The sequence below is a fragment of the Eptatretus burgeri genome, chromosome 1, assembly GCF_056783735.1.
Source record: "Eptatretus burgeri isolate ZD-2024b chromosome 1, Ebu_testis_v1, whole genome shotgun sequence".
Taxonomy (NCBI): Eukaryota; Metazoa; Chordata; class Myxini; order Myxiniformes; family Myxinidae; genus Eptatretus; species Eptatretus burgeri.
The window spans coordinates 42,681,731-42,694,048 of NC_140961.1; the positions used below are offsets into that span (position 1 = coordinate 42,681,731).

General features: G+C 42.1%; 1 protein-coding gene across 8 annotated transcripts in view; it reads left to right on the forward strand.

The window, feature by feature from the left end:
- The window catches only part of PDE10A (phosphodiesterase 10A), a 160,815-nt gene that overhangs the window by 113,208 nt on the left and 35,289 nt on the right, over positions 1-12,318 (forward strand). For all 8 annotated transcript variants that reach the window (XM_085881256.1, XM_085881266.1, XM_085881248.1 and 5 more), the window contains 3 exons: positions 4,982-5,137; positions 6,260-6,432; positions 6,978-7,089. In XM_085881256.1, coding sequence (XP_085737382.1) covers positions 4,982-5,137; positions 6,260-6,432; positions 6,978-7,089 — 441 coding nt within the window. The remainder of the gene's footprint in view (positions 1-4,981; positions 5,138-6,259; positions 6,433-6,977; positions 7,090-12,318) is intronic.

Sequence of the window (12,318 nt, forward strand, 5' to 3'; positions counted from 1 at the left end):
TCGGCAAGCAGCAGCCTCTTCACTCTGTAGATCTGGATAAAATTATAAGCTGGTCCAACACATGGAACGTGTCTTTCAATCCTAACAAATGTCACACTCTCACTATGTCTCTCTGAAAGGACTGCCTGGACCCCCCCCCCCCATCTACTTTCTCAACAATCCTCTTGAAGAAGTCCTTTCATTCAAGCTTCTGGGTCTCAGTATCTGCCATGATATTTCCTGGGAAAGCCACATTTCCAAGCTGGCCTCGAAAGACAGTCGCCGACTGGGCATCCTCCACCATGCAAAGTCCTTTCTTGGCACACGTGAGGTCCTGACCATGTATATAGCTTTCAACTGTAGCCTGATGGAGTACTGCTCTCCCCTCTGGGCTGGTGCTCCTGCCTTTCACATTTCTCTGCTTCATGCTTTGGAAATCAAGCCACTTTGGATCATTGGTATCTCCTGCGATGAAGCTGAGTCTTTGGGTCTCTCACTCTTTCACCGCAGGCAGGTCGGTGGTCTTTCTGTCTTCTACCATCTCCTTTCCTGCTCTGTCTGCGATATGTCTCCCCCCCCCATATTTCTGCAGGGTGCTCAAGATCCGCCAGCAACCCTCTTCTGGTAAAACTACCAAAATCAAGAATCACTGCTCACCTTCACTCTTTCATTCCTCTTTTTCCCCCCACCTTTGAAACAAACTCCCACACTCTCTTCAATCCCACCCTTCCCTCCAGGTTTTCAAAACAGCTGTTAACCACCATCTCTTATCCTGCCCCATCCAAAACCACGATCTTTTCTACCCCCGTTAATCCACCCCAAACCCACCTCCTTCAAATTCACTGCTTTCCTTTTTGAAAGTCCCTGTAGTATCCATCTTGTTTACCCTGTGTACCCTGCCCTATCCCTCTCCCTTCCACAGATCTCATGTCTCTGTTCCCTGTTTTGCCCCTCTCCTGCCCCTCTTGTCTCCTGCTTCCCTTGTTGTACGTTCTGTGTGTTAGCTCTCATACGAGCCTCAACATTGTGTACAAAAAAAAATGATAATGGGCAGAAAGGAAGATGATGATGAACAACGACGTTATCTGGAAAAGGAAATGGCTAATAAGAAAGAGGTGAGAATGACATTAACTGAAGAAAGACCACAACTAATTTGACGACATAATAATAAATGCACAAAAATACGAAACGGCAAAACAAACAAATCTTTAAAAAACATATTACCAAAATCAGTCCCTCTGCAAGAAATAAATATCGTAAATTTTTCAGCAGCACAACTAATTCAGATTAAAGTAACAATAAAACACCACAAGAATAGAACAGGTTCCACAAATAAATCCCAAGCACCACCATGGAAGCAAAGACTCAAGAGACAGAGGGAGATGCCCAGAAAGGAGACAGGGCAGATTCAGCGATTCAAAAGAGTAAATCAAAGCCCAAATCTAAAGAGGAGGATCCAAAAAAATATAAAAACAAATATACAATTGAAGACAAAGAGTTAGAGGTAATGGTTGCTAAAAACAAACTGAAAGTAGAAATGATAGCAGGTAAAAAAAAAACTATGAGGAGGCTAACAACAGGAGAAAACAAGGCCACATGTTTGAAAACGACCCGAAAAGATTCTACCGTGAACGAGGGAAAGGTAAACAGAATGTGTCATCCCCTCCTGAAAAAGATAAACTGGAACAAGTCTGGAAAGGAATGTATGAAGATCGAAAAGAACACAATATGAAGGCGGAATGGATCTTAAACTTGGAGGAGAAGCAGCAACATCTCGAGGAAATGCCCCCGGTAATAATTGATGCAGTAAAGATAAGACGACAATGTGCAAAGATGGCGAACTTCAAATGCCCTGGCTCAGATGGGATCCCAAACTTCTGGCTAAAGCAATTTGATGCTTTCCAAGTTCACTGTGCTTAATCATTCAATTAACTTATCCAAGGGGATCAGGAAATGGATGAATGGCTCACAGAAGGTAACACCTCCCTCATCCCAAAATCTGAAGAAACCCAACTACCTCACAAATACTGGCCAATAACCTGAAAAACCAACAACGTTCAAAGTTTTAACAGGAATCATCACAGAAACAATGTACCACCACTGAACACAAAAGGAGGCCAAGAGACAAAACAGAAAGGATGCGAAAGAGGATGTTGCAAAACAATAGACCACTTGCTACTAAACAAGGCCATACTCAAAAACTACAATACTAGAAGAACCAAATTGTCCACAGCTTAGATAGACTATAAAAACGCTTTTGATAGTGTCCCACATTCACGGATGACAAAGTGTATGCAAATGTACAAGATAAATCCCCAAATAACCAATCTGATTGAGACAACAATGGATCTATGGAATACCACACTAATCCTGCAGCACACGGAAGGAAAGATCAAAATACCAGGAGTGAAGATACGACGTGGGATCTTTCAAGGAGGCAGTCATTCCCCCCCACCTCCTGCTTTGCCTGGCTCTGGATCCACGAAGTAACCTCATTAATCAGCAAGGGCACATATACGCCCTAACAATCAATAAAGGGACGTCCAAAAAAACAAGAAAGGTGACACATCTACTGTACATGGATGATTTAAAACTCTCTGCACCTATCGATGAAACATTGACAGAATAACTGAAATTGTTAAACGGTACTCTGATGACATCAAATGGAATTTGGCCTCAATAAGTGTGTGAAGTGCACATTCGTACAAGGTAGACCATCAAAAACGGACAACATAAAAATCGACCTGGATACAGCAATATGGGAGCTAGACAACGAAGCATCTTACAAATACCTTGAAGTCGAAGAGGGCCACCAAATATGTCCTATAAAATGTGCAAAACAATTACCAAAGAACGCCTGTGTAGCACAAGGCTGATCCTGAAAAAACCTCTCCCCAAGGAACAAATTCAAAGCCATAAACCAACTAGCAGTACCAGTGTTCTAATACAGCTGTGGAATAGTAAACTGGCCACAAGCGGAAATCAGAAAACTAGATATCAGAACAAGGAAACTCCTCACTATCCACAAAATATTCTACAAAAATCAGTGCATCCCCGAGCCTGCCGAGGAAAGAAGGAGGTGTCAGCCTAATGGAACTCAATGAAGTGCACAGAACGCTGATTGTAGGATTAGCAGAGTATGTGAAAAGTTCAACAGACTACCGAATACAATTTGTATGCAAGCATGAACAGAAGAAGCCAGAAAATGTGTGAATAGAAGATGTCATGCACCAAACCGAAACAGCAACAAATACAGCCCCAACGATTATAAAACAGACAAAAGAAAGTACAAGACGAGATGCCAACAGATATAAAGTGAAAACTGGGAGAAAGACAAAAGAGCAGGGAAATATAAAAATGAGTTGGACAGATTGGGGAGAGACAAAGAAGGATCACTGGAATGGCTACGAGGAGGTTAGCTCAATTGGGACAGAGAACGAATCATTATAAATGCCCAAGACCAAGGACAAACATGAATAGCTTGAGAAAAATGGCAGGACTGAGCCAATTGGACAAGTGTAGGTTGGACGAGGTTGAAACAGAAAGCACAAGCCACCTCCTATCAGGATGTAAAAAACACACTCATATCAAAACATCTGGACACACAAAGGCACAACAAGGTATGTAGAGTAATCCATGAACACATCTCCAGAAATTTCAATATCCTCGTTTCACAAAACTCATGGAAACATGAACTATAAGCAATCAGTGAAAACAAGTAAAAATAATGTTCCCATATGACCTGATGATCCCATCCAGTGTGAACATAGAAAACAAAGCACTGCGACCAGACATAGTACTCAGATATAAAAAAAAGAATATAAGGCATTGATCATTGAGGTTTCAGTACCCAGTGACTTTTGTCTCAATAATGCAGATATCAAGCAAGTGACCAAATATCAAGACCTCAAGAATGAAATGAAGAGCTGAAGAGCACCATATTGTACCAGTGATGAATGGAGTAATGGGTACGATAAAGAAGAATCTCACAAAGATCCAACAAACCATCCTTGGGAACATTACCACAAACGAACTACAGTTCAAGGCTGTCCGGGGCTCAGTGACGATCCTGAAAAGAGCCCTCGGAACAAAACTCTGAGAACAACACAACTTCACAACTTAGACCATGAATCATGATCCTTCACGGAAAAGATGGTGGATACTTGGAGTCCTGGGAGGGCTCCATTCCACCTTCTGAAAACCGAATTATGGAGATAACAATCAACGACACATATACACACACGTGCACACACTCATATCTGAGAGACACTGACATATACTCACTGACATATACACTCATATACACACTGACAGACAGACACACACTACTTGATACAGAGCATTGATTATGCCAAAGCAGTTTCTTGGCAAAGGTTACAATCCTGGACAGGATGCCATTATGACACAGGATACTGGACTGAGTGCAATAATTTGGAATTTGTTCAGGGTGCTGGTGATAGCTCGCCTACTCTTCGCGAAGGACACTGTGGGATATTTAACATCCAGTAACTCATGCTCGCAGATGGATTACTCAGTTGGACATCCATCCAAGGGATGACACACACATTGGTGCCTCACCCTGTAAGTGAAACCCCAGGATGGCAGTTAATAGCTGGCCTGAGATTCGAACCCAGGCTATGGAGAGCTTGGAGGTGAATATGTATACCTCTCAGCTATCCTGTCAGCAATATTATCAGATAAATAGAACTGAATACTTTTTGATGCTATGTACACTTTCAAAACTACCTTAAACATGATTTTGTTATTCACCTATATGCTCCAGAACTTTGGACATTAAGGTCACCACAAAACGGGTCTATAGTGCTGAAGAATGTGTGGATTCAATGGCTGTTATATATATATATATATATATATATATATATATATATATATATATATATATATATATATATATATATATATATATATATATATTAAACTTTTGAAGAACCACAAAGTTTTTTTCTTCGACTGAAGCTCTACATGATCGATGCCCTTACAGCGTAAGGGCCTCCTTTTTGCATGCCTGTGTCATGACCTCGATCATCGGGGATACACGAACAGTTACTTCCAGAAATTTGACACTCCACTCTCTGCATTGTACTCCACCTCAACGATGGAGCAACACCACTTTGCCCAGACTGTGGCCATCCTGCAGGTATTTAGCCAGTCACACATCTGATATCTCATCTACACCTGCACCACAAGAAGCAATTTTCACAAACATTGTCGGGGCATCCATTTTCTGACAATATTGCTGTGACCACCATTGTAAGTTTCCCTAACCCTGGGGTCGGCAACCTGTGACTCTTTAAAGACTTATGTGCGGCTCCAGAGTCTGGTCAATCAAAACCTCATTTTTCTCATGACTTTTCAGAAAAATCTTTGTCAGTGTTGTGAAAGGATAAAGTAACATTTGAGAACTTTGATAATGATAAACAGGAAAATACTCCGGCAAATTCTGTTATCACGACCTACACATTGTGCTCTGCGCATCGTCCGATACGCGGTCAGTCCGGCCATCTTTTCGACAATAGTGAGAGCTCAAACTAGAGTGTCAATTTTGAGTGAAACACCCCTTCTAAAAAGCTAGCAACGCCATGATCCTCACTGGTCAGGAAACCGAGAATCCTAATAATGACTTGCATATACCTAAATAACAAACGAGATGTTTTGATAACATTTGATTAGTCTCCCTTGAGTTTGTGTGCATGTGACATCACCGGAATTAGATTTTCACAGCAGTACAAGAGATGGCAAATTGATTCTTTTATCACCTTCACCGAAAGTGAACGGAAGTTATGTTTTCAACCCTGTATGGTAGGATGTCTCAAAAAGTTGTAGACGGATTAAGACAAGAATTGGTGGACATTTTGCGTGTGTGACAAGGACGAATTGATTCAATTTTCGAGAAGATCTGGGTCCAGATACTAGAATTTCATATGTGATTATTCACTATTGAGTGATAGGGCCAAAAACGACATGTAGCACGATATTTCAAGTAGTTGTCGACAGATTACGGCTAAACTTGGTGGATGTGTTGGGTAGGTGACAACAACGAGCAATTATATTTTGGTGTGTGACAAGGACGAATGGTCCGGATGCAGATCAGGTCTATCGGTGGGATACAAAACGTAAATGAAAAGATAAATATAAAGATATTCATTGTAGCAAAAAAAGTGGCACTAATGGCCAGGAAAGTTTGAAGTGGAGGAAAATACGGGTAGATTAAACCTGAAAGGTCTGGATTGCTCAGAGGTTTTCACTTATCTTCCCACAGCTTGAAGGACACAACATCTTTGGGATGATGAGTTCATCGGATTATGAGCAGGTGTTGGAAATCATAAGGAAAGCAATCATAGCCACGGATCTGGCGCTGTATTTTGGGAACCAAAAGCAGTTAGACACAATGGTGAAAAATGGATCTCTCGATGTGGAAAATCAAGCACACCGGTGAGGCCATTTATCACAGCCTACTGGATATTGTTCTTTTGCTGTAAAAGTTATCGACAAATTATATATTTTTAAAAATGGCTGAAATTTTTAATTCCCCACATTCTTGATTCTTCTCCCAAACCCTTTCACCTTTCTTCCATGAATTTTCCTTCTGCCTCTTCTTCTCTCCATCGTATCCTTTTCTTCTAATCACTTGATATGTAGCTGGCTCCGAGGAAGCATTGTCTATTTAAAATGCTGAAACAAAATTGGGTCACTTAAGCTGGACAAAAACCCCAAAAACAAAACGGAGAAGTGATTATGTCATGTCATTCTGATGTCATAACGATGATTATGAACCTGATCATGGGATTGTGATACTAATCCATATTTACCTATCAGCTTATTTTGTTAACAATATTGATTTGAATAATTGTTTCCTTAATGAAAGGAATTCCTCTGATGAGTTAAATGCCGTTTATTTGAGTTGATTCCTAAATGTCAGGCTACATTGCTGCCGGGCCTGGTGACATCTATTAATTCCAACCTTGATGCTTGCACAGGGAGCGAGTTTTTGGTCTCATGATGACGGCCTGTGACCTTTGCTCAGTGACAAAGCTGTGGCCTGTGACCCGGAAGATCGCAAACGATATTTATGCCGAGTTCTGGGTTGAGGTCAGTGGCGCACATGCATGTTGATACCTGTGTGTATATAGTGTGTCCCAGAAAACATTTCACTTTGTGGAAGTGCCACACCAACTATTGCTGCATGCATCCTGACCAACAGGAAATGGTTCCACAAATTAACCTGTCTGTGGTACACAAAACGGTTCTTAGGGCAGCCAAGAATAATTTAAATAAAAAACACTCTTCTGGATAAACAGTTGCATAGGTTCTGCCTATAAGGCATGACTTTAGCAGAGCTACAGCCCCCTGCTTCTCAGTGGGATGTACTGCAGCCAATATTGGGAAGAGAATTCAGTTTTGTAGACAAGTCCACCCCAGAGAGGGAACATCTATGGACACATGTTTTGAGCTTGTCTGGTCCTTGTCTTATGAGGGTGGCCTTTTTACATAAAAAGGAAAAAAAAATCAAACATTTCAACAAAATTTGGGACGTGTACTTTAACCCCGTGACCTAAGTACACAGTCCTACAAAACTGTCTTGTTAGCATACACATGCACCTCAACCCAAAGGCTGAAGTGCATGGTAAATCAAACACACACACACATCCTAACCCGAATGGTCCGATTGCATGGTCATACAATTGGACCACTCCTCAATAGGAGTAGGTCCCCATGTCTTATGGCTGTGCCCTTTTTTATAGAAAAAAAAGGTAAAAACATTGAAACATTGAAACAGCTTGGGACTAGACATGCACCTTGACCCCATGGCCAAGGTACACAGTCCACCAAGAATGTCGCATGAGTATCCCCATGCACCGCAGTCCGAAGGCTGAAGTACATTGCCAACAAAAACACACACATCCTAAACCTGAAGGGACAGAGTACATGGTTATACAGTTGGACCACTCCTCAATAGGATTAGAACCCAATTAGCAAGGAGAAGAAGCACCCCGCCCTCCCCCGATAGTGAACTGGTCAAATGCTACAAAACGTCAAGTCAAGATCAGACCCCATTACTGTAGTGGGTACGTGGAAGCAAGTACCACACCAGCTCTTGCTAAATGCATCCTTATCAACAGGAAATGTCTGCCACATGCCATATGTTAACCTGTCTGTGGTACACAAGACAGTTCTGGGATTGAGAAAAAAATTGAGAATTAAATTATCTTCCCAGTATTGGCTGCAGTATAATTCTATGGAGATGTTAAGGGCTGTAGCTCTGCTAAGCTCATACTTAATCGGCAGAGCCTATGCAACTGTTTATACAGAAGAGCCTTGGTAAATTATATAAATATATACTCCTAAAGTTTCTGGGCAAAGCAGTGTCTCTCCTCACAACCACCCTTTCCCCTACTACCTCACCCCTTCCCCTCCCTCCTCCCACAAAAGGAATTTTCACAGGCTGTATATTAAAGTGTACATACGTGTGCAGAAGAACTTTTTTTTTGTATACCTTGTCGAGGCTCGTATGAAAGCTAACACACAATGCACAGTAAAGGCCCGGTCACACCTTGACGTTTTAGCCAGCGATGGCAACGTATTAAAATGTATGTAAAACGCTGGCTTACGTTGAACTTTTGATGTTTTTTTTTAAAGATTCGGACGTATTCATAGCGACTTGGTCTTATGTATTACGCATTGGTAACGGACACAGAACGATTCTTTGTGTTATAGATAACTTATACCAACGAATGCTGAACCTGTTGTCGGCCTACACAACCGATGCCCAACGATAGTCTAACTTAGGCATAGAGCGTTGCACGCATCGCCGACGATGTCGTGACGTAGCCTATTAAAAGGCTGACGTACAACGATTCGAATCATAACTGCCGTAGAAATGGAAGTGATAACATCGCGGTCACACCTTGGCGATCTTGCCAGCGTATGCCGACCTAAGAAAAATGTGTCTAAAACGTTGGGGCACCTCAAATATGGTATGAGTAAGTTTGGTATACGTGAGTAGAACGCTAAAGTACGCTATCATACGTCGTAGTAAGTAGAGTACGTCAAGAAATTTTAAACATGTTCAAAATTTTACGACGTACTCGGCGTATGACACACGTTCCGCATGCGATGGGGATAAGTTTTACACACGATATGTGGACGCTTACACACATCCACAAAGGCTACTTATAAGCTACTCATAAGTCGAAACACGTCGCGGTAATGTCTTTTTTACGCAAAACTTATTTCTAACTTATGTTTGACGTGCTTTGAACCAATTATTTACGTAGTCCCAACACACATCGACGTATGTAGACGTATTCCAATGACGTCTTCCGGTCGACAAAAAAAAAAATGAACGTGTTTCTAGCTTACAACTGCCATGTAAAGACGTGTTCCCAGCTGTTTTGGGAATTGGTATATAAAAATGCTGCTCATAAAAGGGGAACCCAACAGTGTTTTCGAGTCCTTTTTGATTCGATGTCCATGTCAGCAGTAACAGTATCAGTATCAGTATTAGTATTAGTATTAGTAGTAGTTTGTTCATGTTGGCAGTAGGAGGTGAGTGTGAGGGGGAGGGTGTGGGTTATGATGGATCGTCCTTGCGTCCGCGTGTCCATGGGTAGGAGACATCTTTTCACCATTGTTCGAAGTTCTTCGCAGCTAATTTTTTATGGGGCTTTTTCAACAATGAGCTATAGCTTGTTTTTACGATTTAGGTCTATTCATAACGGGTTGGACAAATGCACAATGAACTAATAATGTGCATAGAGCGCTTTGATTACTTATAGATACGATATACTGTACCAACGAATAATTATCGTGAAGCCGGCGTTCACAAACTATGCCCAACGATAGCCTAACTTATCCATATCGTGCGGCAGTTTTTCTTTGCCGGTGATGTAGGGTTTGCTATTCATAGGCTGCCACTCAACGATTTAAATGGCTGCATCTCCACTATTGAAAGTAGACGCTTGCGCTCAACAATTGGATTTTTTTTTTTTACACTCAACGACTTTTAAACGGTACCACTCAGCTATTTTCATTGTTTACAATGAACGATTTAAATTGCTGTCACTCGCCTTTGTTTTTTGACGCTGGGGTTTGGAAATTTGAAGCGTTTCTTCTGAACGTGTTAAAACGCTCAAACTCGACTATTTTAAATAGACGCTGCCGATGGACAATTGGAATCATAGCAAAGCTAGACATCAAAGTGTGAACATCCTCGTCATGCCGAAGAAAAGTTTGAAGAATGCTGCCAATAAGTGTCCTGGCCATGGCCGTGGACGCTGACGCAAGGACGATCCATTATACCGACGTCTTTCAGCCTATGAGTAACTTAAAAGTAACGTCTGTCGATGTGTGGCAACGATCGCGTAACGTGCCAACAACACGTTAATCATAGGTTAGAAATAAGTTTCGGGAACGCTAAACATTACCTCGGCGTGTCTCAACTTATGATTAACTTACAAGTAGCATGTGTTGACGTCTGTCAACGATCGCAGACTGTGCATACAACTTGTGGCCAGCGTAGCGGAACGTGTGAGTCATACGCCGGCATACGTCGTGAAATTTCAAGCATGAAAAAAATTGAGGACAACCAAAAAGTACAACGTTTAAAGCCAGCGTACAACAACGTATGGCAGTGTTTTTCAGCGTGCTCTCAATGTTATCAAAACTTACCCATAACGTATTCAACGTGTGCCAGCGTTTTAGAAAAAAAATTCAAAAATCGGCTTACGTTGGCTAAAACGTCAAGGTGTGACCGGGCCTTAAGCGGGGAATGAGACAGGAGAGGCGGGAGTGGGATATATCTCTCCTATCCTCCCACACCTCTGTTGCTGTGTCTGGCTCTCTCTGTCTCTTTATAAAAAAAGAAGTTAAAAAAGAAAATCTCAGGCATTTCACAGGCATTTCACAGGCATCACAGACAGACAGGCATTTTCATGTATGCAGGCATTTCACTCCACCAAGCTGATTTTCATCACCTCTAATGTTTATTTACTTCACATAGTATGTGAATTACATGTCGATCAGTTTGTTTATTTGCCTTGACTAAGCAAGACGAGGACATGAAGGAGGGAAGAGGCAGGGAAGAGGAGGTGCTTGGGGGGAGGGGGGGTAACCTCCTATAGTTTCATACTCAGGCCGATTCATCAGCATTTGCCATCCTTCGGATGGATGGAAAACTGGACGTCCTCTCTGCCGGAATTGGTACAGGATTCAGCGAAATGGGGTGCATTCAAATAGTATGTTCAGATAGGTTCAAACAGTACATACCATTTTAAAAGAGATTACAACATTGGTTTCCCTTGATGGATTAGACTCGTACTGTGACAGTCACCCTGTGTACTCACTATCATGGAATTAGAAATCTCTGAGGCAGTAATAAAGGCACTTTATTAAACACTAGCAAAGACAACCCATCGTTTTGCTGATGTGGGTGTGAAGGGGAGGGGTGGAGAAAGAGAGAGGGGGAGAGGAGGGAGAGAGGATGGAGGGAAGGGAGGGAGGGGAAGGGAGGGGAAGCAAGGAGTGGGTGAAGAAGGCAGAGCTAGGAAGGGGAGAAGAGTGAGGAAGGGGGGTCGATCTAGGGAGAGTGATGCCTCACAAAAAGTTGCTATACACTGTGGGAGGGAGGGGTGCGAGAGAGGGGTGAGAGAGAGAGAGGGGGAGGGGTGAGAGAGAGACAGAGAGAGACACAGACACAGAGACAGAGACAGAGCCGTGGGAGGAGAGGAGAGGGCTGCATTTTATTCGGAAGGGGGAGTGAGGAGGGTCACCCAGAGAGAGAGAGAGAGAGAGAGAGAGAGAGAGAGAGAGAGAGAGAGAGAGAGAGAGAGAGAGAGAGAGAGAGAGAGAGAGAGAGAGAGAGAGAGAGAGAGAGATATGAGGGGTGGAGGTGGCATTAGCAAATTTGTTATGCTTAATGACCAAACACGAATTAAATAAAAACAAACTCATGTCAGAACAGCTGTAAACAGAACACAACAGAGTTTGTAAAGTTAACCGCCGGCACATCTGCAAAAACTTTGATATCCCAGTTCCAAAAAAATTGTGGGAACATGAACCAGGAGCATGGACTGAAAACATGGATGTACTGCTCACGTACGACCTAATGATCCCATCGAGTGTGAACATTGAAAATAAAGCGTTGTGACGAGATATCATACTTAGACACAAAAAATAGAGAAGAAGGCATTGCAAAGTGAATTATTAATACCAGTGATTTTGGACTAAATAATGCAGAAATCAAGAAAATAACTAAGTATCAAAATCTCGAGAATGAAGTGAAAAGATCCTGGAAGCTGAGCAATGCTAAAGTTGTACCAA